Source organism: Synchiropus splendidus, chromosome 3 (genome assembly GCF_027744825.2).
Source record: "Synchiropus splendidus isolate RoL2022-P1 chromosome 3, RoL_Sspl_1.0, whole genome shotgun sequence".
In the NCBI taxonomy this organism is placed as follows: Eukaryota; Metazoa; Chordata; class Actinopteri; order Syngnathiformes; family Callionymidae; genus Synchiropus; species Synchiropus splendidus.
Genome location: NC_071336.1, coordinates 29,297,995 through 29,325,771, shown reverse-complemented (window position 1 = coordinate 29,325,771; position 27,777 = coordinate 29,297,995). Strand labels below are relative to the sequence as shown.

General features: G+C 43.3%; 1 protein-coding gene and 1 long non-coding RNA gene across 7 annotated transcripts in view; both read left to right on the top strand.

Moving 5' to 3' along the window:
* Positions 1–27,777, top strand: part of ncoa2 (nuclear receptor coactivator 2) — a 52,400-nt gene that overhangs the window by 20,026 nt on the left and 4,597 nt on the right. The window contains exons 4-21 of one of the 6 annotated variants that reach the window (XM_053858455.1): positions 877–1,049; positions 4,198–4,298; positions 6,683–6,860; positions 8,180–8,368; positions 13,293–13,394; positions 14,592–14,732; positions 14,818–14,965; positions 15,819–17,172; positions 20,532–20,730; positions 20,811–21,008; positions 22,100–22,282; positions 22,535–22,661; positions 22,801–22,933; positions 23,016–23,324; positions 24,059–24,136; positions 24,438–24,918; positions 25,849–26,026; positions 26,158–26,362. In XM_053858455.1, the coding sequence (XP_053714430.1) occupies positions 877–1,049; positions 4,198–4,298; positions 6,683–6,860; positions 8,180–8,368; positions 13,293–13,394; positions 14,592–14,732; positions 14,818–14,965; positions 15,819–17,172; positions 20,532–20,730; positions 20,811–21,008; positions 22,100–22,282; positions 22,535–22,661; positions 22,801–22,933; positions 23,016–23,324; positions 24,059–24,136; positions 24,438–24,918; positions 25,849–26,026; positions 26,158–26,362 (4,477 nt within the window). Of the gene's footprint in view, positions 1–876; positions 1,050–4,197; positions 4,299–6,682; positions 6,861–8,179; positions 8,369–13,292; positions 13,395–14,591; positions 14,733–14,817; positions 14,966–15,818; positions 17,173–20,531; positions 20,731–20,810; positions 21,009–22,099; positions 22,283–22,534; positions 22,662–22,758; positions 22,934–23,015; positions 23,325–24,058; positions 24,137–24,437; positions 24,919–25,848; positions 26,027–26,157; positions 26,363–27,777 lie in introns of all 6 variants that reach the window. The other 5 variants (XM_053858453.1, XM_053858456.1, XM_053858454.1 and 2 more) reach the window with 5 other exon arrangements.
* On the top strand, positions 17,179–19,965 carry LOC128755260 (uncharacterized). The gene is made up of 3 exons (XR_008414099.1): positions 17,179–18,376; positions 18,463–18,545; positions 19,118–19,965. It is a non-coding gene; the product is annotated as an uncharacterized LOC128755260 (long non-coding RNA).

Sequence of the window (27,777 nt, the reverse complement as noted above, 5' to 3'; positions counted from 1 at the left end):
TGTTTGTGTTAAGACTTTAACTGGATTCTTGTTTGTGCGTAATGCAAGTATGTCAATAACACTGCTATCCTTTGTAAGCAAATAACGTCTTTTCTTTAGTCTCAGTGGCTATCATTTAAGCTACTCATTATTTTTTCCATAAATATATGCAACTAATATGTGACATATTATTAAATGAGACTTAGTCTTATTAAAAGATTAAAAAAACAGTGGTGCTTTAGATGAATAATAATAAACATGATTGGGTTTTTTTTTCTTGGATGCACCAACTGCTTTTACTTTTAAGAGATTTCTCAGAAGCTTTTGACATTAGTCTGTTGTATGCAGGTTAGTTCACTCTTTCCCTTTGTGAGTGATGCAGTACATGGAAATGTATGTATATGTTTTCTATATAGTGTCTTAATTCTCTTTGTCCAGATGTTGAAGAATGGAGATGCTGTTATTATCTAGGTCTGCCCAAATTGAACATCTGGACTGGACAGATGCGCGTATTAACTGCCTCTCAAAATCTATTCTGATTGTTATCCTTAAATAAAGATTCTTTTTGGCACAGTAAAGGGACCTTAAAAGTATCTATTAAGTCAAATACTCGGTAATTGACCCGCATGTTTCCCCTGGAGGCTGAGGCATGCCAAGATTTATAGTCGATGTTGAGTAGTATCATTTGGCAGCCAAAAGTGGCTCTCAAGTCATGTCCAGAGATGAGTGTTAACGTTCAGCCCTTTTATCGTATATCCCTGCTCGACATTTTCATTTTAATGCCGCGGTAATAATGAAAACACCATTGCTGCTTTTCACACATTTAGTCTTGTTATGTTAATAGTTGTTTCTCGTGTACTTTTTTTCAATTCCACACTGTTTTGTCTGTCTCTGCAGTCCCAAGAGAAGCAATGAGAAACGCAACCGGGAGCATGAAAACAAATACATAGAAGAGCTTGCTGAGCTGATCTTCGCCAACATCAACGACATTGACAACTTCAATGTAAAGCCAGACAAATGTGCAATCCTGAAAGAAACTGTGAAGCAGATCCGGCAAATAAAGGAACAAGGTACTGATGACAATGACCGGTATTCGATGCTATTTCAGTGATGGGAACACAGTAGACACCAAACAAAACAAAAGATAACGTACTCAAGACCAGTGGGCCACACCTGGCCCGCAACATGCACACAAACCTGTACTTTCTACAGTTGTTATGAAGAAATTGTAATTGGTTGAAAATGTTGACAAATTTTAATCTTGTTTCTACACCCTGTATATACTCGGTTTTCGTGGAATCTGCTCTTGAAGCCTGTCACTTCACTCACTGCTCCTACTGATGTGCCTTTGTCGAGTGAATTGGGCTGTAAACGCACTCAAGGGTCTGACACTCACACAAGAGCCCTGGTGCGTAATGTGAAGTGACGGCTGGTCTGCTGCTTACTTTTTATGATCCTTAATACCTTTTTTTTTACTGTGGCGAGTTAACCTGAATATTCATGATGGGATGACAAGTGCACCCCCCTCCCTTCCAGCTTGTGCTGAGTTGTTTCCATGCATGCAATTATAAAATAGAATTGTTGGCAATTAACAAACTAACAAACAAGCGTTGCATGACCTTTCTTGTTCATTGGACGTGTCTGTTAATTGGATATTCTATGGTTTTTTTTGTTTGTTTAACATCCATTGCCATGAGACTTAGGAAAAGGAAAACACTCTGATGTACGTGAATAAATATTGATAAATATTATTGAATAAAAATTGAATGAACCCACTTTGAACTACAAAGCATCTTAAATGTCATAAGTTGGGTTCATATGGACAGAATTGCCCTCCATGGTTTCATCATTTGTATTAAGAATAAGCTCTGGGAATAATCAAGCAAAGTCAGTAGCCATTGAGCTGCACCATGAATAGCGTTTATCTAATCTTACTTAATGTGACTCACACAGCTCCATGTTATGTAACGTTGAATAGTGTTATGCCTAAATTACAGGATCTCTGGCCACTGCATCTGTCCTGCTTTCAAATCCTCTCTAGACTCACCACTAGCTCTAGTTTCTGCTTGAGGGTTGACTGCCCGTCGGATTCTTCAGGTTTGTGCTGTTACTGTACGGCCAATGCTGGTCTTCTATCCGAACCAGGAAGTCTGCCTGTACCTGTATAAAAATGAGAATTGGTGTTGTCGGCGTGGTTAATACATGTTTGGGGTTTGAAAGCCAGCTTGTTTGTCAGAAAGTAAATTGCCTTCTTTGTCTCAAGCCACATGCAGCTGTCAATTTGTGTAACTGACAAATGATTCACCTCTTTTTACAAAGGCTGTGTTTTCAAGGTATACATTTTTGAGTTCTTTAAACTGACTGAGTGCTGCTACTGACCGTTTTGACATTGAGTGATAGGTCTGTACCCTGGGCAGCTGTGCTGGTATACTGAGCCCTGCTGGGTCCAGGGAGCCCCGCTGATGCACACATCATTAATGCTGAAAGAGATGAATGCAGGTCTACATGGTGTTGCACAAGCCCAGAGGAAACCTGCATTCATGTCATCCTTTAACATCGACACCCCAAAATAAGGACACGATTTTTACTGGGCTTTTTCAACAACCACATTTTCTCACCATATGGTCAGCTCGCTTCTTGGCATGGTGCGACTGTTAAATGTGTCCCCCCAACAGCCCACTCATATTCCGCCTCTCATCATCTCCAAAAGTAGGGCAGTCTACACTCTGAACATACGGCTTCTCTTCATGCTTATTAACCCAATCGCTCACATGGACAAATGTAGAACACCGTGGTGCAAGTAGAGCAATAAGCCACTCAGGATGCATACTTGCGATAACGGGTGCTAAATCAATTCCATAAGCATGTCTTTACATGTTCTTTTCCTTTGTAACTACATTAATTTGGATGATTAATTTCAGAAAAATATAAAATGTGCACAATTGTGTATAATTCTTCCAGCATGGCGAGAGGTAACCTGAGTCTCGCCCATTGTGCTGTGCACTGCACTTTTAACTTGGTGAATTGAAACATTATTTAATCATTTTTTTGTAAATAATGGTTATGACTACAAGAGATGAGAGCGTGTCTCAGAAGTACACATCACTAGCTGTGTACCTTTAACACTAAAAGTGAGGGGCAAACATTTTAAACATTGTCCAAACAAATGCAAATGTATTACATAACAGGAAACAAGACTCAAAGCCAAAGGCAATACTAAGAGTATTTTAAGAGCTTCCTGGCTAAATGAAATGACTTGGTGAGCTGAATTTGGCTCCGGTGCCCCGAGTTTGAAATGTTTTCTAGAGGCAGTAATTAAGTATATCAACAGGCCTTAGATTTGTATGTGCATTCGATCATTTAATTTTATCACTCTGCTATGTTCATGCTAGTTTCAGTCGTTATCTTAAACCAGATCCTGCAGCACTCTGGTGGTAATCACTTTCTTGTAGATTCCATGGTCAAATAATTCATAGTGAATCAGAGATGTGTAATTGAAGAAGCTGTTTGTGAACAAACTGAGCATGTAATTTGTTTGAATTATTAGATCTTAAGTTGTGCATGTTGCAACACATTAATAGCAACTCCAGATTGTGTGTTTCAATTCCTCAAAATGCTTACTTATAATTGACTGGAAAGGTTCTCTAATTCAAGTCACTCACCCCATTTTTTCTGCTGGTTTGAGTTCCTCTGTGGTTGTTTTGTTCCCTTCAACTGCTCTAAATTCAAACCTGCATTTGATCCCTCCCCTGTCACTTTACAGGAGAGCGTGTTCTCCTGGAGGGAACAGTCCTGAAGTTACACTCTCCTATACAAGGCATTCCAGAGGACAAATGCTTTGCTCTCCACACATTTCTACTGATTCAAAATACCCATTTAAATCATTATATTTTGATGCTTAGGCTACACATAATTTCATGAGTATGTGATGCAGATTTTTCAGTGATGACAATATTAGAGCATTTGGAAAGTGGGTTCCTTCGGAGATAGTGGGTTACGTGCCCATTGGGCTGGGTTCTGTCATACCTGAGCGCCGTCATGAGGCCCTGGTTCAATGCTTTACTGATGCGACAAGTACAACAGCCTATAAATGTCTCTGGAGTGACTATTATTTACAAGACTGAAACATGCCGTAATAAAAAAGACTCAGTAGCACAAAGTTGTTTCTCACTGTACTAATTTTCCTGTCATTTTGCCGCTTCCCTCTTCCGTCCTCAGAAAAAGCTGCAGTGAATGAGGAGGAGGTTCAGAAGGCGGATGTCTCCTCAACAGGCCAAAGTGTGATTGACAAAGATGCTCTGGGACCAATGATGCTGGAGGTGAGCGAAGTTCGTAGCACTGAATGGCACCTTGACAGGGAATAATCTGCATTGAAATCAAAGTGCACTCAGATAGGATGTTCTTCTACCACGTCAAATCATTATTGATAGGCAAAGTGTGCTGTCCACAGAGAACAATCCCAAAGGGCCTGTGCAGGCTTCTGTGTGTAGCTGTGTGAAGTAAAAGCTGCCAACATCTTGTATCAGCTCTGGATTGGCTGTTGATCACTGCGCAAAGCAATGGCCTCGTTGTCCTGCGGAGGGCCACAGAAGTGCTTACGTATAATGGGAACGAAAGCAACAGCCTGCTGGATGAATCACTCCATTGAGCCAGTGTTCATGCTCGCCTCCACCCTCCCTTTCTTCCTCCCTCTCTTGCTTGTTCAATTCACTTTTCTCTCTCCCACTCATCCTCTTTTCATTCGCTTCTAGATCTGTCCTGTCATGGAATATTTATAGCTCTCCTGGTCCAGCGTCACTGAATCGACATACTGACTCGTGGCTAAATATAGCTCAGTGGCTGCATGAATGCTTTCCCATCTGTCAGCAGCCCCAAAACACAGTGATCGGCCTTTCACACCCACTATTCTCTGACCGTGTCACTGTCCGCCAGCCCAGGCTCATTAGAGGATGCTCCTGGAAGAATGGCTGTCAGCAGGAAATGCACCCACATGGCCCATGACCCTCCTCACGGCTGCCCACTCGCAGGCTGGCCAAGAGAATGAAGAGAGAAAAAAACACACCAGTGTGTTGTTGTTTTAACCTTCAGGGGCAGGTCCTGTTCTGTCACGATACTCATCGTATCATTGTGCATCGTGGCGGACGAAAATGTATGCTTCCTCTTGTTGAAGTTATCTATGTATTTCTCTTTTGTATTTATGTCAATTAAATCTACGATAATTGAAATTCCAACTCTGCCTGTTTTAGTCCTTTAAAAAACCTGGACTAGAAACCACAGCATGCATTAGCCATTTTTTTTCAGACTTTATATGAATTCACAAAACAAAAATAAAAATTGCAAGTCAAGATTCTTAGCAATAAATTTAGGAGGGATTAGAAAAACTCTTTCTGAAAGTGCAACTGCGTTGAAATATAAACCGGAAGAGACGCGATGGAGAAAATGTGTGAGTAGAACTTGGATGCATAAATGCAGTCAAAGGGCTGCATGTAGCCCACAGGCCGTACTTTTCCTTGGTCTTCTCTGTACACTCTTTGGGTTAAAGCGATCACATTAAAACTGGAGAGGCAGCAGGATGTGTTTGCTTTGTTTCTACTTGTTGGACCAGTAAAACTGAACGTAGGAGATAAGAGCTCATTCACTTGATACTGAATGAGTGCTGTGTTAATGTTTGCTGCTATTTTGTTCTGTGTTCTAGTTGTTATCAGCCCTCATCGTTGCAACACATTTTGTAATGGAGGTTCTCTTAGTTAAGCAGAATACATAGAAGACAAAGCATTTTGTTCTGCTTCCTGCTCACGCTCTGCTTCATGTATACAGTATAGACTTATTATTTAATCGAAATGATCTGAATGCTGCTGGGTTGTCATGTCCTGATTCACCTTTGAGGCTTGTCCAAACCAAAGGATCACGTTATGTTAATTTACAGTAAGATAGTTATTCTGAGCAGATGCAAGGAGCTGTCACCTTGGTGGCTGTCTCTCAGATTTTACAGCGTCTCTGTCATTAGAAACTCCCCTTTTGAATGCTGCTGGTGATTAGTTGGCCTAATTGACACCATCTTGTGTATAATGGCTGACCTGGGGCTTTATTTTTTCAATTAAGTGTCTCCCTCCCTGCCTCACGTCCTCCTTTTCTGCAGGCGCATGCTTTTATCCCCTTTTCTACCGGCCGCACTGATGTTGAGCATCTGCAGCAGTGATGGATGTGCTCGGGACGTGCTGTACTGTCAACGCTTTTTAGACACAATGTAGATGAGCATTACACAACGCAATAAGTGGGAATTTCAGTACAGTTTGTCTGTGCCAGCTGATGTACATCGACTCATGAAAAACAGAAGTAGCACTAGTGATGGCAAAAAAATTTTTAAATGTGGACTTAGTGGACTTTTTGTGGAAACAGAAATATTCTTGTCTGTTTACCTGTTTATCTGTGAATGGTCTTAATGTTGTGGATAGCTGACCCACACAGTGCCTCGTGCTGTCTTGGGCCAGAGAAGAATGAATGTTCTCGATGGTTGTTATTTTCTCTCAGCTGCCACTTCAATGCTTCTGAAGTTGCCTTCTTTTTATTTTGTATTGACCTCACAGTGTTGAAACAAGGGCAGTATGAGTTCTGTGGCCTCACAGTACTGATGGTGATGCATTGAAATACGTCATAATATTTGAACAACCTCCTAAAATCTTTTGTCTCTCTTTCTACCTAGGCTCTGGATGGCTTCTTCTTTGTGGTGAACATGGAGGGCAACATTGTATTTGTGTCAGAGAATGTGACCCAGTACTTGCACTACAACCAGGAGGAGCTGATGAACACCAGCGTCTACAGCGTGTTGCACGTCGGCGATCATGCCGAGTTCATCAAGAACCTGCTGCCGAAGTCCCTTGGTGAGCTTTGAGCTTTTTTTCCCAGCCGACGTTTTACAGCCTGCATTTCACATTCATCACGTTTTGTATGGTTCTGTTGCACCTCTATCCCCTATGTGTACTCTCCTTGTCCTCAGCGCTCAGTGCATTCGCTCCCATGTTCTAATTTAAAGTCAGCTTTATCCTTCAGCGCTTGCATTACGTGCCGTCCTACTGTTTTTTTTTTCCACCCTTCATCTTTTTTTGAGTCAAGTATGGGTTTCTATTGAGGAACATTTGAATTCCTTAAAATATGTTGGAAATAATATTTGGTAATTGCTAGTCCCTTCTCAACAGAACCTGGTGTGCATAATGTATAAAACCTATAGTTTCTTGAGTTTCTCTTTTGCTGATGCTCAGCCAAGACATTTATTCTCTCCTTGCCCCCCTCCCTTTTTAGCTAATTAACTTCCTTTTTCAGCTTCTCTCCCCTGTCAGCAGCATTACTCCCGTCTTGTATTCTCATTTCATGCCCTCCTTCCCCTTTGTGCTTTTCCCATAAGTCATTCACATTGAGACTAACTTCATGTTCACTTTCCTCTTTCATATGCTACATTCTTCTATGAGGCAAGACATTTTCGTCGTCCTCCTGCTCTACCTTTTTTGCTTTTACTAATACCTGCTCATACCAACGCGACTTTCAGCCAACTTGAGAGGTGATTGCGATTTGCATCGAAGTACAGCATTCGCACTGCTTTTAAGCACCTTTCCCGTGCTCTCCTGGTGCCTTCGGATTGAGGTCTGAGTGCCCAACCATCTGGGCAGGAGAGCGGCACTGAGTGAAGTACCCTGGAAACCATCAGTGGGCTGTGTCCCAGATACTGGGAGATTATCAATGCACCAAATGAGATCACAAGCCAGATGGAGTGTGATGGGAGTTTGCAAGAGTGAACAGAGTTGTGTGTGTGTGTGTGCTCGTGTACACATGTGACTTTAAATGTCTGAGGGTGTTTTTTTTTTTTTGCATGTGTGTGTACATGCCTTTGTAAGAGTTGGAGAAAGAAGAAAGATTGGCAAAGATGACTTGGAGAACATACATATGGAGGTCTGGCTGTGATGCATGGCTGCAGCGAGATGGCACAGGGCTCGTACTTCCAAATGCTCATTATGACTGATCTCGACCCAGCAACTGCTCACTCTCTTTTTCACACGTTTCCTCCGTCTTGCTCGCATTATGTCTTTCACTCGCTGTGTGTTGGCTTCTCTTGACTCACTTGGTTTTGTTGTCCAGTTTGGCCATTGTGAAGTCTGTGAAGTAACATTCAAAGTTGTTTTTTCCCTCTTTTTCTGCTTGTCTGTAGTTAATGGCGTCCCCTGGTCCAGCGAGGGCCCGAGGAGGAACAGTCACACATTCAACTGCCGCATGCTGGTCAACCCACACAGCGAGAACCAGGATGAGCCACATGAGCATGAACCTCAGCAGCAAAAATATGAGACCATGCAATGCTTTGCTGTATCTGAGCCAAAGTCTATCAAGGAGGAAGGAGATGGTGAGAATGAATTGTTCCGTTCCTGTTGAGTTCAGAAGGTATTTTAGGCTATCAGCTATCATTGCAAAATTTTACAACAAAAACGCCAGCAAATGAGACATTTAAAAACTTTAGAATGTGACCACCCAAGTTGCATTGGTATCTGGTGACATTATACAAAAATGCCAGGAATGATATGTTTGTCTTAGTCAGTGCTGTTTCTTTAAAAATAATTGGTTTAAATACTTTTCCTTAGCCAAGGAACCCAACAACATTTTCATGGCACTATTACTAAACACCCACTTTCATTCAGTAACCTCAAGCTATTTTCATGATTGAAAGTCTGTGTCATAAAATTAGACACCCAAAAGAAAGAAGGCTTGAATAAACTCTGCAGGAAAATACATGTCAAGCTTTTTATGGTAACAACTGTAAAGTGACCTGAATTAAAAGTAACACGAGAAGATTAATGTGAACTTTGAGCTATTCTAAATATTTACTAATAGTGCAATGGCTCACCACTGATCAGTGAGCCGTACGGATCGCACTCTACTGTTCACTCGCACATGGTCCACAGATTGGTTAATGAAAATAAAGTTGTGCATGTTCTCTATATACAATAGTGGAAATAGATTGACTACAGTGTGTCGGTGACTGGAGCCAAGTTGGAGGCTGTTTGATAACTGTCATCACCGCAGCATTTAAGCAGCCCTTTGCAGCAGAATCCTAAAGCTATTGCAAAAGCTATTGGTGAGCTGGGCTGCCAACTCTCGCGACATGAGAGTCATGCATTCCATGCCAAGTTAATTTATGAAGATGCAATCTGCCAACCGGCAGCATGTTTAGTGACTGCTGCAGGTCTGTTTCAGCGTAGCGCGGTGCCCCACCCCTCCATCAAACTGGTTGTATAAGTTAGTAGCTCTGTGTACTACTGGAGACATGGAGGAATATACTTCGTCATCCCCTGTGCTGCAAGACACGCCCCCTCCATGAGAGTCTGAACGGAACCAAAGGAAGCCAAGGCAACTTAAAGCATTTTTCGCTTTAAGTTGTTTTCATATAATTTAAATGAGTTGTATTCAATGGTCCAAAGTGTTTTTGGACTAAGTTATATTTGTCTTGTCTTCTTTGTATTTTGCTTGGTAACCCAAAAAGTGGTCTATCCGTGAGTCCAAACTGTGATACATTCCGAACCATGAGTTTCTGATTCTGTTACACCCCTAATATTTATGACAATTATATTGTATTCATATTCGTGGGTAGCCATATTTGATAACAATCATTTTGGTTGATTACCCAGCCCGACAACAACAGTGAATCTGCACTGTTTGCGAGTCGTACCGCTGAGGTGGTGACACGTGGTGAAATATTACCTCAATTTTCTTTTTTACCCCGCCGCCGCCCAATTTGACGCTTGTTACTATGGCCAAACTTTACAGAAACATCAAGCTCATCGCTCTGTGAAGAGTTTGAGTCAGCCTTCTATAAAGTAAAGAAATCACAATATTTAAACCCACTGTATGTTACTTTTGAACTTTAATCTAAACAAAATGCCATCTGGAAAGCCTGAAACGGTGAGGTTTAGTTCTGAACATCTGTTTCTTTAGTATCCAGCATAGAGAAGTTGTGAGTCTATAAACTTGAATGTTCTGCAGTAGGACCACCTTTTTTATTGCCATGTCAAAGCTGAGGTTTGCCTGGATTCATAAAACACTGACATGGCTTCTGCATAATGGAAAATGCTGTTAAATATTAATCTAACAGGCAGCCATTAGATTGAGATTTATAATTCGACAATGAGATGTTTCTTTACCATGAGCTGCACGTAGAAAGGCAGCACCAGCATGCAATTGATCGATCTAGTGCTGTAGACTTGTCGCTCAACTTAGATCTGTGAAAGGTTAAGTAACACTAGGGAGATGAGTGGCTGAGCAGGTGTCATTAGACTGTATGTATAATTCATGTATGTTCCCCAGTTATGCCGACCAGCACTGGGTGCCTGATCTTCTTTAGTCTTGAAGAATGTATTTGGAGTCACCTAACAGTCTTGATGTCTGATCATTGGAAGCAGTTAGTTGCAACAAATGTGTCTAGGTGGAATTATATAACCTCAAATTATGCTGAATGGGGGCCTCCATGTGCTTCTCCACTGGTGTCATGGTTGTCAAATTGAGGTCCAATAATTTCAGTTTACTCTTGTATACGGCTTCACCGCTTGATTGAGAAACGTTATATAATGGTCCCAAGGCTTTGGAATGTTCTTCATCCAAACTACTTTCACCTCTGTTTGCTCCACAGATTTCATGCACAGGCATGATGTTACTCTGCCAAACTATAACTCGGTAATTAATTACAACAATGGAGGAAAACGCAAACGTTTCACTCAACCTGTCTTCTCCCCTCCTTGGTTTCTTTTAAGCAGCCATTTCTTGCCAAAGAAACATTGGCACATATACCAAGTAGGAGTTGAGCCAGCAGAGAGTGAGTGAGTGTGTGTCTGTGCTCATTGTCATGGCAGGGGAAAGAAAGGGAGAATTTAGTGAAATTCACAGATTTAAAAGTTAGACCACCCAAGAAGCTCTTGTTGACGATCCAAATTCTGAACTGTGCGCATATGTTTTTAGAAGGCTAGATTGGTGCAACCACACAGCCCAAAATTATCCATACCCCTTAATGTTACTTTTATTCTAGCAGCATTTTGTCTTTATTGACGCTGGGAATGACACTGGCATTTTGCATTAGAGGACGAGACGCTGAACAACTGACATCAAAGCAAAGTGAATGTTACATACAGTATGTTCTACAAGTGTTTACAGCTACCTGTCACGTCAGTGCAAAGTATTATTTAAAAATATATATATATAAGTGGTGGCACCAGTGATGGCCGACAGGTGAAAACTGATCCTAGGATCACCAGGACTGTCCTGGTGAAACTCTGGCTCTGCTCGTGGCAACCTCTCAAGGTAGTGAGTCCAGTGGTTGCTGCACTCTGCTGGGTTCCTCATCCGTAGAACACTGAGGAGGCCGCATCTCCAGATGAGGCAAACAAAAGTTCAGTTTGTTGTTCGTAAATTTTCATCTGGACAAAGTGGTTTGATCCTCTGTTTCTTGGTCAAATTAAACAGATATCTAATGTTTAGGCTTCAATGATGTAGAATTGGTGTAGATTTGGCCTAAAAAAGGATAAGCCGTTAACCCTAACAACACAATCCCCACTGTCAAACATGGTGGTAGGAACCACGTTCATTGGCGACGTTATTCTGCCAGCGGACTAGGAAACCTAGCAGACCTAGCATAGCAGCACCACAAAAAAAAGAGCAATGCATCAAGATTCTCGCGAGCAAACAGAAATTTGGTCATGGGCACCAGTGGACATTTTGGTGCAGCAGTGACCCAAGGCACACAGCAAAAATGGTTGCCGTTGACAACATTGACCTCCATTGTCTTTTTAACCATTGTCTGGATCTGTGTGTAGAGTTTAGGATTAGGCTCATGACAGAGGGACCCTCCAACTCCGAAATCCTGCTTCTTGAATATTGAAGTACAAATAAGCCAGGGGTGTGATCATCGCAAATTTGACACCATCTTTGAAATCCCTACTGTCTGCATTATAATAACACTTGTTCTAATGTTTTACGTCAAGCGTTCTCTGTCAAACAAGCGAAAGAAACATCTGTTTTCTGTAAAGTAACTGTTGAGTAACAATGTGTGTATTTGCTGATGAATTAGGCATGAAATGTTACTTGTGAAGTCACATTATTTAAATTAGCTCAACAGTGGTGGCCCCTCCACTGAGCGTTGTCAACACAAACATGCAGATCATATTTGGCCTTGTTGACATGGGTTCAGAGAGTTCAATTGTGTACTCGCTGCTCCTCCCAACGTTGTCACACCACCGTCCTGCTCCATGACTGAATACACTAAACACCTCTGTGGTTGTCCTCTCAGGAATTGGCTTCCCCCTTACTGACCGCCACCCACTCTGACGGTCCCCTGGTATTTGTACCTTACTAACTGGCTTCTCTTTTTCCTGAATCCATCTTCATTTAACATGTTTTTCTGGAAGCCTTGTGTCAGTGGATGAATTTTCAACGCTTTTGACAAAACTCTTGATATATTAACCAACTATCGTTTTTATTCTTTTTTTCACTGTTCCATGGTACTTGAACGATGCTTATTGTGGACTAGAACACTGGTGATGGAATCTTAGGATCTATTAATGGATGACAACCAAAGGAACACTTGCATTAGTCCAGGGGTGGTGTCATGGCAGTATGGTGGTACTGAATGTTAAGCCAGCCATGCACATGCTCTCTCTCTCTCTCTCTCTCTCTCTCTCTCTCTCTCTCTCTCTCTCTCTCTCTCTCTCTCTCTCTCTCTCTCTCTCTCTCTCTCTCTCTCTCTCTCTCTCTCTCTCTCTCTCTCTCTCTCTCTCTCTCTCTCTCTCTCTCTCTCTCTCACTCACTCACTCACTCACTCACTCACTCACTCACTCACTCACTCACTCACTCACTCACTCACTCACTCACTCACTCACTCACTCACTCACTCACTCACTCACTCACTCACTCACTCTCTTTCTCTCTCTCTCTCTCACTCACTCTCTTTCTCTCTCTCTGTCTCTCTCTCTCTCATATACGCAGACACCTTAAAAGGTCACACTTCATCATTTCCCTCGCCAGCACTATCTGCTTGTCCTCATGAAAGGAATGGAGCACTGATCCCCATGCTCATTAATAACTGTATTAATTATGCTGCCTGGGAATAACATGCATTTCATTTTCTGTCCCTCCCTCCCCGCTCCCACCCTCCCACTCTCTATCATGAACTCCCCCATCCATCCCTCTCCCCTGGTCCTATCTCCCTCCATCCCTGCTGTCCTCTTTGTCATTCCTCTTGCCCACTTATTTCCCCTCCTCTGCCATTTCCCTTTGTGTTTTTGTAGATTTTCAGTCTTGTCTGATCTGCGTGGCACGCAGGGTGCCAATGAAGGAACGACCCATGCTGCCAACACACGAGAGTTTCACTACACGCCAAGATCTTCAAGGTAAACCAATGAAGCCTTTAGTCTCCTATGCCCAAGAGGGTTTTCGTGTCTAACATTGCTTGTCATTGACTAAGGTTACCCATATTAATCTACGTTAAATAAAAATTAGCAGATTTACACAGTTAAGCCACTTCATGGATTTATTTACTACATGATACTTCTGTCTTTTTTTATTCTTCCAAGGAGATAAAACCTTCCATATCACCCTCTCTCACCTTCAAAACTGCTGTCATTCTATTTATCTGGCATCATAAAAAAATACAAGTCACTATTCTAAATGTGATACACCGCATCTCTCTCTTAACAAATTGCCCTTTCAAGTCAATATTAGTTTGTACATATCACATTGCTTCTTCAGGATGCTCCCATCTGTCAAGGTTTCAGCCTGCCTATGAACTTGTTTACCTTTTGTACTTGTACTCTGAGGTAAGGTTCACATCCAATCACTGAGACAGGAATATTTGGTCTTTCATGTGTTTACTTGTGCGCACAGAACAAACGCACAAATGTACGTAAACATTTTCTCTCAGGCTTTAGCAATCCACCTGTCTCGACTGCACCAGTGTTGCACAGACAGACACCATGTCGGTTTTGATAAACCGGTGTCCTACTTCATTGTTGTCTGTTTATGACTTATACTCATTATATGTGACCTGATTCAGTCCTCTCTGTTGTGTCGTTGAAGTAAATATGTTAGTGACGGCCTTATCAAACTTGTCACTTACAGTCTCGGTCACTAAATTTCAGGGCATATTCTGATACAATCCTCAAATTATACATCTATTGTTTTTATTAAGCAAGCCAACCCCTCATGTTTTTCTGCTGCACAGTAGCTTACAGGAGTCTGCTATACCAAATGTGATTGTGATATAGCTTTGCCAGGTTTTCATTCAATTGTCAGTCACACTGTTGCTTTGTTTTGCCTCAATGCCACACTGTAAAATGCTGACTCATGTTGGGACCCAGTTCTCAGTGAGTGTGTGTGACAGATTTAGTGGTAGTGTTTTAGTTCTAATCAAATGCTTTGAGCAAAGCTTTACTGCTGACGCTTAGAAATTGTCTTTCCAATTCATTTCAAGTGTGGTTTTGTTTCTCCAGATACGTTTTTTCTTGTGTGATGATGTCACTAAGTTCAAACAGAAATGCTTTGAGTGGAAATAAAATATCTCATGGTCTGTTCGCCTGTGTTGTATGAAGGTAAAATAACATCCCTGGATACTAGTCTGCTGCGAGCATCTAACAAACCTGGGTGGGAGGATCTAGTGAGGCGCTGCATTCAGCGGTTTCACCTGCAGAACGATGGTGAGATGTCTTTTGCCAAGAGACACCAGCAAGAGGGTAAGAGCTTCATGCAAATTATTGATATCATCCGGTGATTTCTGCACTCTGGCGTGCATGTACTGAAACACCTGTCTGTCAACAGTTCTCCGACACGGTCAGGCGTTCAGCCCCATCTATCGGTTCTCGCTGTCAGACGGAACCTTCGTCTTGGCACACACCAAGAGCAAACTGGTGCGCTCACCTGCCACAAATGAACCCCAGCTCTACATGTCTCTGCACATTCTCCAGCGGTATGTCACTCCACATCCACTTGTCTCACATTTGTGCAACCAAATACTGTCTTTAGCGCCAAACAGCGGTTTTAATAATCTAATTTACTTATCCACAGATAACTGTCATAAGAGGAGGTGACACCCATTTCAAATTAAGGGGTCAAATAATTTGAAACCAGCATTTCCTCGTTGATATTTTGTTTTTTTACATTTTAGTTTAGATATTCATGAAAAAGAGAACCACAACAGTTTCGGTGTTGTGTTGCAGGAGTACCTTATCAGAAGACTGCTGCTTGCTTTGTATTATATTAATCATTTATAATAATTTTTTAATCAATTTTTGGCACATGTTGAAACTGACTTATGACTTGTGTTTCTTTTGGGATTTTTCCATGATAAACCGGCAGAATACCTTCACATTCAAGTCCTTCATGATGCGCTATGTGTTATCAGTTTGTTACGACTTTGCTTCAACACATTTGATCATGTGACAGTTTCTCTTTAAAAAGAGATCATTTCTTTCTGATGCCGTGGCAGCTCTCATTTAAGCTGTGGCCATGTGCCATGCTTATTAAGTGAAAAGAAGAATCAGAAGAATTCTGTTGTACAAAATTAATTCATTTTTCTTAATTTTATTTATTTTTATTTTGTTTATTCAAGTAGATTAAAGGTTACACTTGAAATTCAGATGCCATCTGTGTCAGCGGCATATTGTTTCAGTTAAGAGTTAATATTAAACCTTATTTCTGAAAAGGATGATTTATATCTTTCTGGAGACTCCTGCTACTCAGGCGCCCAAACAGGAGTTGTTAGTTTTAGTTGTATGTTAACTATGAGAACACTCTGACTTTTGTCTGTGTTTTGTCTCCAGGGAGCAAACAGCTTGTGGAATAGGCCAAGAAATGGGTCCTGGCAGTCAAGCTACAGGGATGGCTCCAAAACCAATGAACTCCTCCACTCCCTCAATGACTCCTCCAACTCCAGGCAGCTTGCCAGGATCTGGACCTCAGGGCCAAGACACCACCATCAGCAGCAACAGCACGCCTTTTTCTCCGCCCAGTTCTACTGGTCCTAGAGAACCTGCAGCCATGGGGGTTCACATGCAGGGCTACCGTTTTGGCTGCCCCCCACCACACAACCACACCGGTGGTATGCAACCACCTCAGCAGGGTCAAAACTGGAGAATGAACAGCCCGTCTCGGGCGAGTCCAAGTCCCGCTGGTGGGCCTCATCCTCCTCAACAGAATTCAATGCTTTCTCCCAGGCACCGTGGGAGTCCCGGGGGTGCTGGCAGCCCCCGTGTCGCAGGGGGTCTGCACTCGCCCTCCCCTATGGGGATTGGTGGTGGAGGATCTGGAGGCTCAGGTGGAAGCAACTCATCAAGCACCCATGCTAATAGCTACACTAGCAGTTCTCTGTCAGCTCTGCAGGCTCTGAGTGAATGTCATGGGGTTGGACATGGTCACGCTCCTGGTCATGCTCACACTCTGGGCTCTCCAGAGCGAAAGATGGGCTCCCCTGTTGGAGTCACCTCCGGGCCTGGTGTGAACACTCATTTGATGTCCAAACTAGGAGGGGGCAGTTCTGTTACTGGAGGTGCAGTGGATTCTTTCGGTCCTCAGACAGATGCCAGTCAAAGTATTTCCCAAGGCCAGACTGAAAGCAACTTAGCAGAGCCCAAGGACGAACGAGGAAGTCCCCTCGAAGGCACCGGAGTCCACAATCGACTTCAGGACAACAAAGGCCATACAAAACTACTCCAGCTGCTGACCACCAAGCCAGAGCCTCTAGAGACCCCTTTGTCTCCTGGTGCAGCGGGTGAAGGAAAAGACCAGGCCGGAGTTCGGGGAAACCATGCTGGGGGGACCACTCATGCCTCATCCCTCAAAGAAAAACACAAAATCCTCCACCAACTACTGCAGAACAGCTCATCTCCTGTTGACCTGGCCAAACTAACAGCCGAGGCCACAGGCAAAGAGCTTGGCCAAGAGCAAAGCCAAAGTTCTGCTGCTGCAGCTTCAGGGACCGAACTCACTCCAAAGCAGGAGCCCTTAAGCCCAAAGAAAAAGGACAACGCCCTTCTGCGGTATCTCTTAGATAAGGATGAGACTGGGATGAAGGACAAAGTCCCTAAACTGGAGCCCGGAGAAGTGAAGGTCGAAGGGGGAAAACATCCGCTCGTTAAAGTGGAGAAACAAGATGGGGGGTACGACAGAGCTGAACAGGTCAGTGCTTTACCAAACCGATTTTTCATGAATTGTATCCACAGCAAAACACTGGAGCTGCCCTTCAACCAATCCATGAAAAAGCAAATTACTGTTGCGCTGCTCCACTTTCCTCCATTTGTGCTCCTTATCTAGGTTAGGTGGCAGGGGAGGGGCGCTTCTCGCTTGCACACACTCGGGCAAACACACAGGTGTTGGTGGGCTTTGTTGCGTCCTGTCTTACTATCCCATTCACTTTCTGGTCTGTTCAACATGCTGTTAAAGTCACACTCTAAAATGACTACATCTGGTTCGTAAACTGCCTTTGTATGGGCAGGCAATCGAGGAGATGCCAACTTCAAACAACTGAGGCATTTGGACGCAGGCCCGTGGTTCTGGGTCCTGGTCCTACAAGCCAGAATTTAGGGCATTTGGCTCAGGATTCCGGTAATAAAAGTCAGGAAGGAATACGTGTGAACGGTAATGAGTCAGAAAAACATAGCAAACAGGCCCTGGAGAAGCCGGTTGGCGCATTCTCTGTCAAAGAAAACATACCAACATCGTCCTTAACTTAGTGACGGAATTACCTTAGGTGACTTGGGTGAGAAAGATCTGCTGTTGAGCAGAACAAAGAAAAAAAGGTGTAGACCCCCCTCCCCATCCCCTCGGAGAGCCCAGCCTCGGCAGGCTGAGCGAAAATGATGAGCCATATGCTCCTGCATGTCCTCTCTGCTGCCATGGAGATGGAAGAGAGAGGGAGTGGTGTGTTTGTAGAGCAAGCAGCATATGAGGAACAATGCAATGGAAGAGAAATTCTGAGAAACAGGCTCACTTGTTGTTGTACAATTAATTCTGATTCTGAAAATACCATCAGTGTGAATTTCGCATGTGCTTAGGTTGATGATGACTGGGCTGACTTTGATCCTGCATGATCACCTCTGGTGACTTTGTTTTTAGGCTGCTCATCAGAGCCATTACATGTTGGCAAGCCAGTTTGTGATCCTCGGTGGTGAATAACACCGGTTATAAAGTCCACTCATCCCTCTCTCTGCTAACCTCACCCACTGCTTTCTCGTCGCCTGCCTCTGCCTCCCTCCTCTTCATGATTGTTTGAGGGCTGAATTATTGATGGCCAGAGGAGAGAGGATGAGAAATCAGAGCAGAGCTAATCGCTGATGCCTCTCTGTCCAAACTATAGGAATGGTACAGTAGAGGTGTCGTCCAGGTCAGCGGCAGATATACCGCCTCATATTGTGATTTTTTTTTTTTTAATTTTTTTTTTTTTAACTACTTCTCTGTCACTCGATGCAGTCCGGTCCAGTGTTCTGCAGGGCAGCAGCTGATCGCTTTTTCCGCACCTGTTTGCTATTTGAATGCACGTGCACCTGATGGAGGTGAATAAATATACATTACAATGAGCGCATGTAAACATGCTGTCAACGTGCTGTAATGTTAAGGATTCAACTTGTTGAGACAGTTGCTATCTTCCTGTCATTACCAGGCACAAATTACAACCCAGTAAATGGCTCTGACCTATACTGTGCTTTTTTATGCTTGCTCAGCTCCAATGCTTTTCACCAAGTCACCCTTTCAGCCACACATTCACACACAGATGGCAGGAGGCCACAGCACACATCAGTCTACAATATGCATTCTTACATTCATTTTGACTAAATTAAAAAAAAATATATATATATATATTATATATATATATATATATATATAAAAGCAGTAGTGTCCTTAGTATCCGGAGTGTGATAAAAAGTTATGTTCTTGTTTATTTTATGAAAAAAAACTATGTTTTGCACTCACGATTGTTGATAGTCTATTAACTGGTTAAAATCATTCCCTTCCCTGTGATGAAGTAGTGAGAGAGAGAGATATGCATTTACTCAGAAGATGAAGATGACTTTTTTTTATCATTAGTTCATGTTTTAAACACGCCTTGCCTGTGTTGCTGTTTCAGCATTTTCAAGAGCTGTACCCAAGCATGACTGGGCAGAAGCACTTCTGCTTCGGCCTCCGTCTTTTCTCAGTTCCTTTTCCTCCGAAACAACTCGGGGCCAGGTCAGATGCACACACTGCTCGCTGTGCCCAACAAGCAAGCATTCAAAGGAAATGCCTTCAAACACAACAAACAATGATTTCTTTCTCAAAACACCTATTACATTGACGTTTTCCTTGCAAAGCACAGATACTTCTACAGTGTGAACATACATGTCCATTGTTAGTGAGATGAGAAATTCATTCTGCAGGGCAGATAATAACAAAACAAGGCATGCCATGTAGAAATGCCCGTGTTGTGTTGTTCAGTATTGTTGTTGCCGCCGCTGCATATGTTGACTAGCATAATGGTATAGATTACATTACAGACGGAGCGGTGCGATGGAAGTCGAGCGTAACACAAATTGACAGAAATAAGAGCCATTAAGGGTAAAAGCAACTGGAGAAGTCAAGAGAATAGAAAGAGGGAGGGGAGAGAAATGGGAGAGAAGAAAGAGAGCTAACTGAGTGTACGGGAGCATTACATCATTCCTGACCTCATTAGGGCTTTTCTCTGTCCCACCACTACCCCCAACACTCACTCTGCTACTGCTATATATCCTCCCTCCTCTGCTCTTTACAGTGATCCGCGCTCTATGGCTGTCTCTGCTCCTGCACATGTGGAGAAGCTTCACTCTCCCACATGCATGAGAAACAATCTTCTCATGTGGCTTACAATGTGTCAGTTTCGTCTTAAAAGCCTCTTCTGGTTTGAAAGATCCCACCAATGATCTAAGCCCTCAGGGATACCGTTTAAACGGAGCTGTTTACTTTCTGTACTGTACTGTATGTGCCAATAGTTGTCTGTGATCCCAGGTGGGCTGCACTCTGGTGGTGGACTTTGGCTACTGCATCTTATTTACCTGAAGCGCGTTTGTTGAAGATGATCAGGTTCAAAAGGTGTACAAGTCACGAGTGGCTATCCACTGTAAAGAAAACAGCTCTTGCTCACTCTCGTTTAGTTAGCACTGTTTATTCTTTGCCGTTGCCATAGTTCTTCATGTTTTAAAAGTCACTTGGATGGTTTGATTTGTGTTCAGATTCATGTTGAATCCTAACTTCCTTTTAAATGTATTGATTTCAAGTTCTATTGTTTGTATATAGTTTATCTTTATTTAAGTTTAAGTTACTTAGATTTATTTAGATACGATTGTTTTTATTTTTTATCTTCTCACTCGGCTCCTGAAATATGAAATAAGTATGTTTTACTTGTATATCTAGAGGGAAAAGTCAGTTCCACAACATTAAAAAAGTCTCCAAGTTGGAATTTGTTGTGTCCGTAGCATAAAGTCTTTGAGGTTCAAGTTTGAATTTGCTTGTTTTTTGTCTCTTTACAGTTGTCTGAGCTGGACGACATCCTCAACGACCTGCAGAATGCTCAATCACAGATCTTCAATGAGCAGCGGCCGATGTCGTTGCCTAGTTCCATGGACAAGCATAATATCATCAATGATATTTTGCAAATGTCTGAAACCACTCCTGGCCTGGCAGTGCAGCAGCAACACAGGAACATTGGCGCTGGAATGGCCCCAACAAGTGAGTACAGCTGTACCTTACTCACCCTACTGCCTGAATGAACTTTAATTTGTTGTTTATTTCTCTGACTCTATCTTCAGACTTTGGAGCCTCCAGACCTGTTCAACCAGGCAGGGGTCCACCTTTGAGGAGCGTATCTCTGGACATGAACGTGTCGCCACAGCAGGCACAGTACCCTATAAGAGCGACCAGCCCGTACGCTCTCATGCAGCAACAGCAGCAAGGCATGGTGGGGAACCATGGCATGATGGGCAACCAGGCCGGAATGGTCGGCACCGGTATGTGCTTGTGTGGGCGTGGTACTTACTATTGTTTCCCCTACGTAGTCACTCTAATGTTTCTGAAGAGTTCTTTTGCAGTTCCACTAACTCTTGAGACAATGTGTGACTGAGAATCATAATATTTTGACTGATAGAAGTAGTTGCTGAAGCATTCCACACTTAATGGACCATTTGTTTCTAAACGAACAGCAGTGTTTCTGTCACCCATGATTCTGTACGCTAACACTGTATGACATGATTTCATGACTTCCTTCCAAGGTGGAAAGTGATGAAAAATAAAGGCAAAATTTGGGAACTGGTGATAAACAGTAAAATGGTATCACATTAACTGGCAACTTAATGTTGCATACACTCCAACCTATTGCTGCTGCATTGATCCCTTGGGTGAATCCATAAAAAAACTTCTGTCTTTATTTCAATTTATCTTTACTATATATATATATATATATATATATATATATATATATATATATATATATATATATATATATATATATATATATATATATATATATATATATATATACACATTTTTTCATTTAGAATTTGGTGCTTCCATACCTCATCCCCCCAGATGATAGATGATGGTTTATAATAATGAATGCTTAGTCTGGGAAGAAAATAATCCTGCTCTGCACATCCATCTGCCACCTTTCAGTATGCAGTTATAAGTTTAGTAGATGTGTGGAATAACACTTGACATAACCCTAAAGCACCTCATTCCGGGAGCTACACAAAAGACATGCACAAAATATGCATCACAGTTTGTTTTTAAAGCGAATTATTGCTGTTTAAGTTAGAAAACGATAGGGTTAAGGAACTTTTGTAATTTGTCTTTGTACCACTTTCCTTCCAGTTTTGTCGTTTCTTCCAGTTTCTAAATTAAGTCCTTTAAGTTGCAGCTGTCCTTTCATGTCATGCTACTGTGACTCACTGCATGTGACAGGAAGTAGTTGATGTACGTGCCGCCTGCTCATCCGAATCTTTTAGAAAATCTCTTCCACTGTTATGCTATTGCACCGTGACTTAGTGAGAAATGCCTCTTACCTGACAACCCCCCCTCCCTAATCAAGGACTTATGGGTCCAGGTGGTCCGAGGCCAGCTATGCAGCAGCAGGAAGGCTGGGTGGGCTCTGCATCTGCTCCCCCATTAGGAGCATCAGGACCTGGACCTCATGGTACTGTCAGGATGGGTCCGAACGGCACGCCCATGAGGCCCAACAGCCAGCCGGGACCACGGCAAATGCTCCAGTCTCCCATGATACCCACTGGTGAGAGACCTGAACTTCGTGTGTGTCTTTGTTTCTGGAGGAGCGCAACAATTTGTCAACACGTTTGTAAAAGGTGTTTGATTGTTGCTTGTCTTTGAACTGAAAAAACGATGCCATCTTGTGGTGGCTTGCAGTACATGCCCGTAACGTTCCTCTGTTCTTTAAAGCTAGGTGTTGCAGTCTTTAACCTGGTGTTTCCTGTTGACTTTACATTGCATTTCATTCATACCTTTCTTGGCATCTCCTCTGCAGCCCAACCGGACATGGACATTGGCATGGCTGGACATTTCTCCCAGCAGCAAGCGCCACCCAATCAGACAGCCCCCTGGCCGGATAGTATGATGCCTATTGACCAGGCAGCTTTTGTTAATCAGAACAGGTGAGCTGCTGATGGTGTTTGATCGTCTGCCACACTGCTACTGTGGGTGAGAAGGTGGAAGAGGGACTTCATTGCATTCATTGCTTTGATTGTCCAGATCCTTGCACCAGGCCAACCAGGATGACTTGTTATCCAACAGCGGCTTAATAGCTGGTGATGTCACTGCCGTCGACGAGACAGCTCTGATGTCACAACTCTACACTGCACTAAAAGATTTCGACGGTTTAGAAGAGATCGACCGAGCCCTCGGAATCCCAGCACTGATCGAACAAGTGAGCATTGCACCTTCCTCTCTGAACTTTAAATCACACCCCAGGTTGTTGACATTCTTCTCAACTGTTTTCTTTGAAATTGAATCCCCGGAAGAACCAGACACTGGAGCAGGATCACTTCCCACAGGACCCCGCCATGATGCTGGAGCAGAAGCCCCCCATGTACACCCAGCAGTTCGGGCCGGCTCAGACCCACATGGGTCAGAGGGGCTACCCTGGTGGGCCTTTGCAAGAACCCGGCTTCCACCCAATGCCAAGCCAGATGGGTCCTCGACCCGGTTATCCAATGATGAGAATGCAAGCTCGGCCAGGACTCAGGCCTGCTGGAGTTGTGCCCAGTCAGCCCAACACGTTACGGCTCCAGCTGCAGCACCGGTTGCAGTCGCAGCAGGTAGGCACTTTACATTCTCTGTTTCTATATTTGTGTCCTCATATTTATACACGTAAACGTATTTGGACACTAACCAAAGAGTTTCATAACCACGATAAACAAGACTTTTTACTGTTTGATTGTGTAACATTTTCTGTCTTCATGCACTTAATTTTTCTTTCTTTCACTGGCGGAACATAAAAGGACAGATTAACACAGTTGGTCTCAACTGCAGTGACGCAATGTGACGATCAAAGTACATATCAGTCAGCAGTTAATCATTAATTATTCGCATTTTTACCCGATATTTATGTTGGCACCTTAGTTGACGTTCCCAGATGGACTGTAGTATAAGAAAATCCATAGTCAGCACCATAAACTGTCTGTCTCTGACTCAAAGTCCTGCCAATGTGGGAGGATAATTGTACAACCCCAAATATATGGAAGCGTTTGCTTTCCTGATCTCAGCGTTTCTTCTTGCTCCTGTTGTGTTTGCGTACATTAGCAGTAGTAGGATTAGATAATATCTTCACTCCGGAGTCCTGAGCCAGTTGAGGTTGCCCAGATCAAGTCCTCTTTTACCTGAAGAAATTTCAATTTTTCCAGACCATGTGTGTCAATTAATTTTTATTCAGCACACCTTTTGCTGAGCTTGCACAATGTGAAGTAATTGGACAACACTTTCTTGGATCACTCATGAGTCATATTTAAATTAGTGGTCCTTTGTAACAGTGTTATTGTTTTCTTCTCATCAGAACCGACAACCAATGATGAGCCAGATGAGCGGCGTGTCAAATGTCAATCTACCTCTTCGAGCCAACGCGACGAACCAGGTGAGTTGTTCTACTCTGTAAATGTCTTCTTTTGGACTTTGATTGGTTGATGTGAGAATTTAACGATATAGAGTGTTAATTCCTTGCATGAAAAGTCACAAATGTATTCGTTTATTCATCACGCTGTCATCACTGAAATTAATGGTGGAGACCGTTGAAAAGTTTTTCAACTAAGATTTTATTGTTTTGGAACGTAAATGTCAGTGTTCATTCAAATGACTGGAAGAAATGAGACTTATAAAGAGTAGCAGTTAATGTGACCGAACGCGCCCGTGTGTGTGTGTGTGCTCTGCTCGTCCAGGGGACCATCAATGCTCAGATGTTGGCGCAGCGTCAGAGAGAACTGCTGAGTAATCACCTGAGACAGCGGCAGCAGCAGCAGCAACAGCAGGTTCAGCAGGCCCAACAGGTCCAACAACAACGGAGCATGGCCATGAGAGCCCCGGGCCTCAACCTGCCTCCCAACATGGCCGCGGGAGGCATGAACAACCCCCGGATACCACAGGCCAACCCTCAGCAGTTCCCCTACCCGCCCAGCTACGGTACCAGTACAGGCCTGGCCTCGCCACCTCCCTCTACCAGCCCTTTCTCCTCCCCTCTCTCCCCCAGCCTGCCACCTCTCCCTTCCAACTCCCAGCTCCACTTGCATGGCACCTCCTCCTCTTCCTCCACCCCCTCCTCCTCTCAGATGATGATGGGAAACACAAACATGATGGGCGGACAGTATGGGGCCGTACTCAGCCCCCAAATGCAGCACAGTGCCTTTCAGTTTCCCAACTCAGGTACTGTCGCCAACTATGACACACACCTCCTCCTTCAACATGTGTGTGAGTGTGCGCACATTTGTGTCTCCTTGTTGATGTGGTCACATGTAGCTGCTCGGCATCGTCTGCTTTCAAATCATTTAATGTGCGTTGGCGACATGGACTGTTGAATCAGCTGCTGAACAAAATCATTGTACTGGCTACTTTTTTTTCCCGCCACCATAAGCAGCCCAGTTTTAGGAAGAAATTTTAATTTGATTTAACAAAACATTTCAAGTGATGAGCTTGATTGAAAAACATGTTTGTCAAAATGCCAAAATTTATGATGTATTTATCCAGCTCTTTTGGCCAAAAAAAGAAGAAATGAAGCTCATAATTTGAAATATTTTGTTGATTTAATCTTTCAATCTTCCTTTAATTGATAGTTTTTCCCAATAATCCACCATGATGATTGATTTTTTTTTAAATTACTGAATAACTGTTTTGTGTCAATTCCATAGTTGAGCTACCACATGCGTATGATCGTCCTAAGCTGACGGCTATTATAGCGTAAAAAGAAAAATTTGCCTTGCTACTACTCCCCTCCTCCACTAGGGGGCATCAAATCTACATATTATGCTGTTGGATCAGATTTTGCTCGTGCTTCTGAGATAAGAGCGGGGTCTTGCGTCATCTTGGGGATGATTTGATACAAGTGAGATTTTTTTTTCTCCTCAACTGACCCTTGATTCTTCATCCAAACTTCCTTCCCAATTCCTCTGCTTCCTCTCCCGATATCGACCGCCCAACCTGTTCCCGTTATAGCCGTCTATGTTTTCATGCTGGCATGTGCTCTGCTATGCTGCATGTTTGAATGAACGTCTCTGCATGGAAACTCACTTAGCTGTCCTGCTTTGGTGTGACATCTTTTGTGACTCTTGTCACTGTGGTCCAATTTCTCCAACACAGGTATGAGCCAACAAGCAGACGGAGGCTTTGGAGGTCCAGGCACACCACAGAGCCCCCTGCTTTCCCCCCGCATGGCCCATACTCAGTCCCCGATGATGCAACAGGGACAAGGAAATTCTGCTTTTCAGGGCTCCCCTGACATGAACGGCTGGCCACAAGGCAACATGGGAGGGAACAGGTACTCCATGTTTCTTATGTGAAACTGAACTGAACTGAAATGATCCCATCATCTTGGAAAGAGCTAGTATCGCTCTGTCTTATATGAAGGAAGAAACCGTTTGTTTAACAGCGTTCCTCTGCCTTCCCCAGCATGTTCTCTCAGCAGCAGGCATCGCCCCAGTTCTCTCAGCCAAGCAACAACAGCATGTACAACGGCGGCGGCATGAACCTCAACAACGTCTCCATGACCACCAACATGGCGACCAGCAGCATGGGCCAGATGGCCGGACAGATGAGTGTCACGTCCATGGCCTCCGGGCCGTCCCCGGGGCTGCCCTCCATGGGACAAGAACAGGTACGGTTCAGGCAAATGAAAGTAGAGCGTGTGCTCTCTCTGTTAACTTAAGCGTCAGTGTCCTGAGGGGTTGCTTCTGTATCAGACAGACACTTAGCTGGGACCTTTTTTTATTCTTAAAGCAGGATTTTTATCCATCTTGATGCTGCTTATGTGGCTGTTCCACTTTCCATGACGACCCAGAGGACCTGAATAATTTACATTCTAGTAAACGTAAGTCCTGCAGCAGAGTTCTTTCACTTGCCTTGAACTTAGAGGACAATGATGTAATTAGCTGCAGGCACTTTAGAGGCAGACCATTTAGACTGTAAAGTCTTGCGTGTGCTGTGAACAAGACAGTGGCCCCACAGCACAATGTACCTTATTGCATTTTTGAGCCCGCTAAATTATTCATCTTTCGTCCTCAAGTTGAAGTTCGTGTGGTCAAGGGTTGAGCGACTTGACTGTGAAAAATGCCCTGTTCTTGTTGACTTTTATTTTCACACCCAGCTGGAACGTTTTTGATTCCTTGCTCTTCTTGCTGTAATTCCAAAGGAGCGTCAGAGGTCATATGTCTCTTTATTCACTAATCTTGTCGCTAGTTTTTAGGATGTTGTTACTTGGCAAAAACTTATTTCACTGCCACTTTCCTAAAATCTTTGTCTCTTTCGGGATCGACTGGACGGATGTGGCGATGTCCTTGCTTGAGCCCAAATGTTGCTGAAGTGCTCACATAGCTTCAGTGGACACTTTCCCTTCACAAGTGCTGCTTCAGCTACGTTGCTATAATTCTGGGATTTTTATGTTAGGGAAAAAAAGACTTTCATGACCACCGTCACTCCATCCACCTCCATGTCATGACATGTCTGACAATAAAATATCTCCCAAGATTTAGAGTATCCCCGTGTGTACACCACACTTCAGGCTCAAATGTGTTTCCCAACTTGGCTCTCCTGACTTCACTTCTGTCAGTGCCGGTGTCGAGCAGCCGATCCTTCATTAAAAGTCTACCGCACAAATCTTCTCTCTCTCTCTGTCTGTCTCGCTGGTGTTGTTGGCCTGAAGTGTGGGATGTGTTGTTGCCGTCTGCGATGCTTTTAAGCCTAATAATGCTCCATGAATATTTAAGCACTCTTGGTTCTGTTGTTACATACCAGTATATCTGTCACATGATTTATCCTCCGCCCAGGATTAGAGAAATATACTGGCACTTAGATAATTTCAATTATTTACCCCTGGGCCATTAGTGGAGGCGTACACTTTTACATGCGAGTTTTAACTTTAATGCTGTGTCCCGGCTGGTTGTTAACTGCAGATCCTTCCTAGTTAAATGGGCCTGGAAACCTTCCCAAAGTCATTTTAGAATGCTGTTATTGGAAGTTATTGTCATCTGTTTTGCTGTTATTTTGACTGGATCGGGTACCACGAATCCTAGG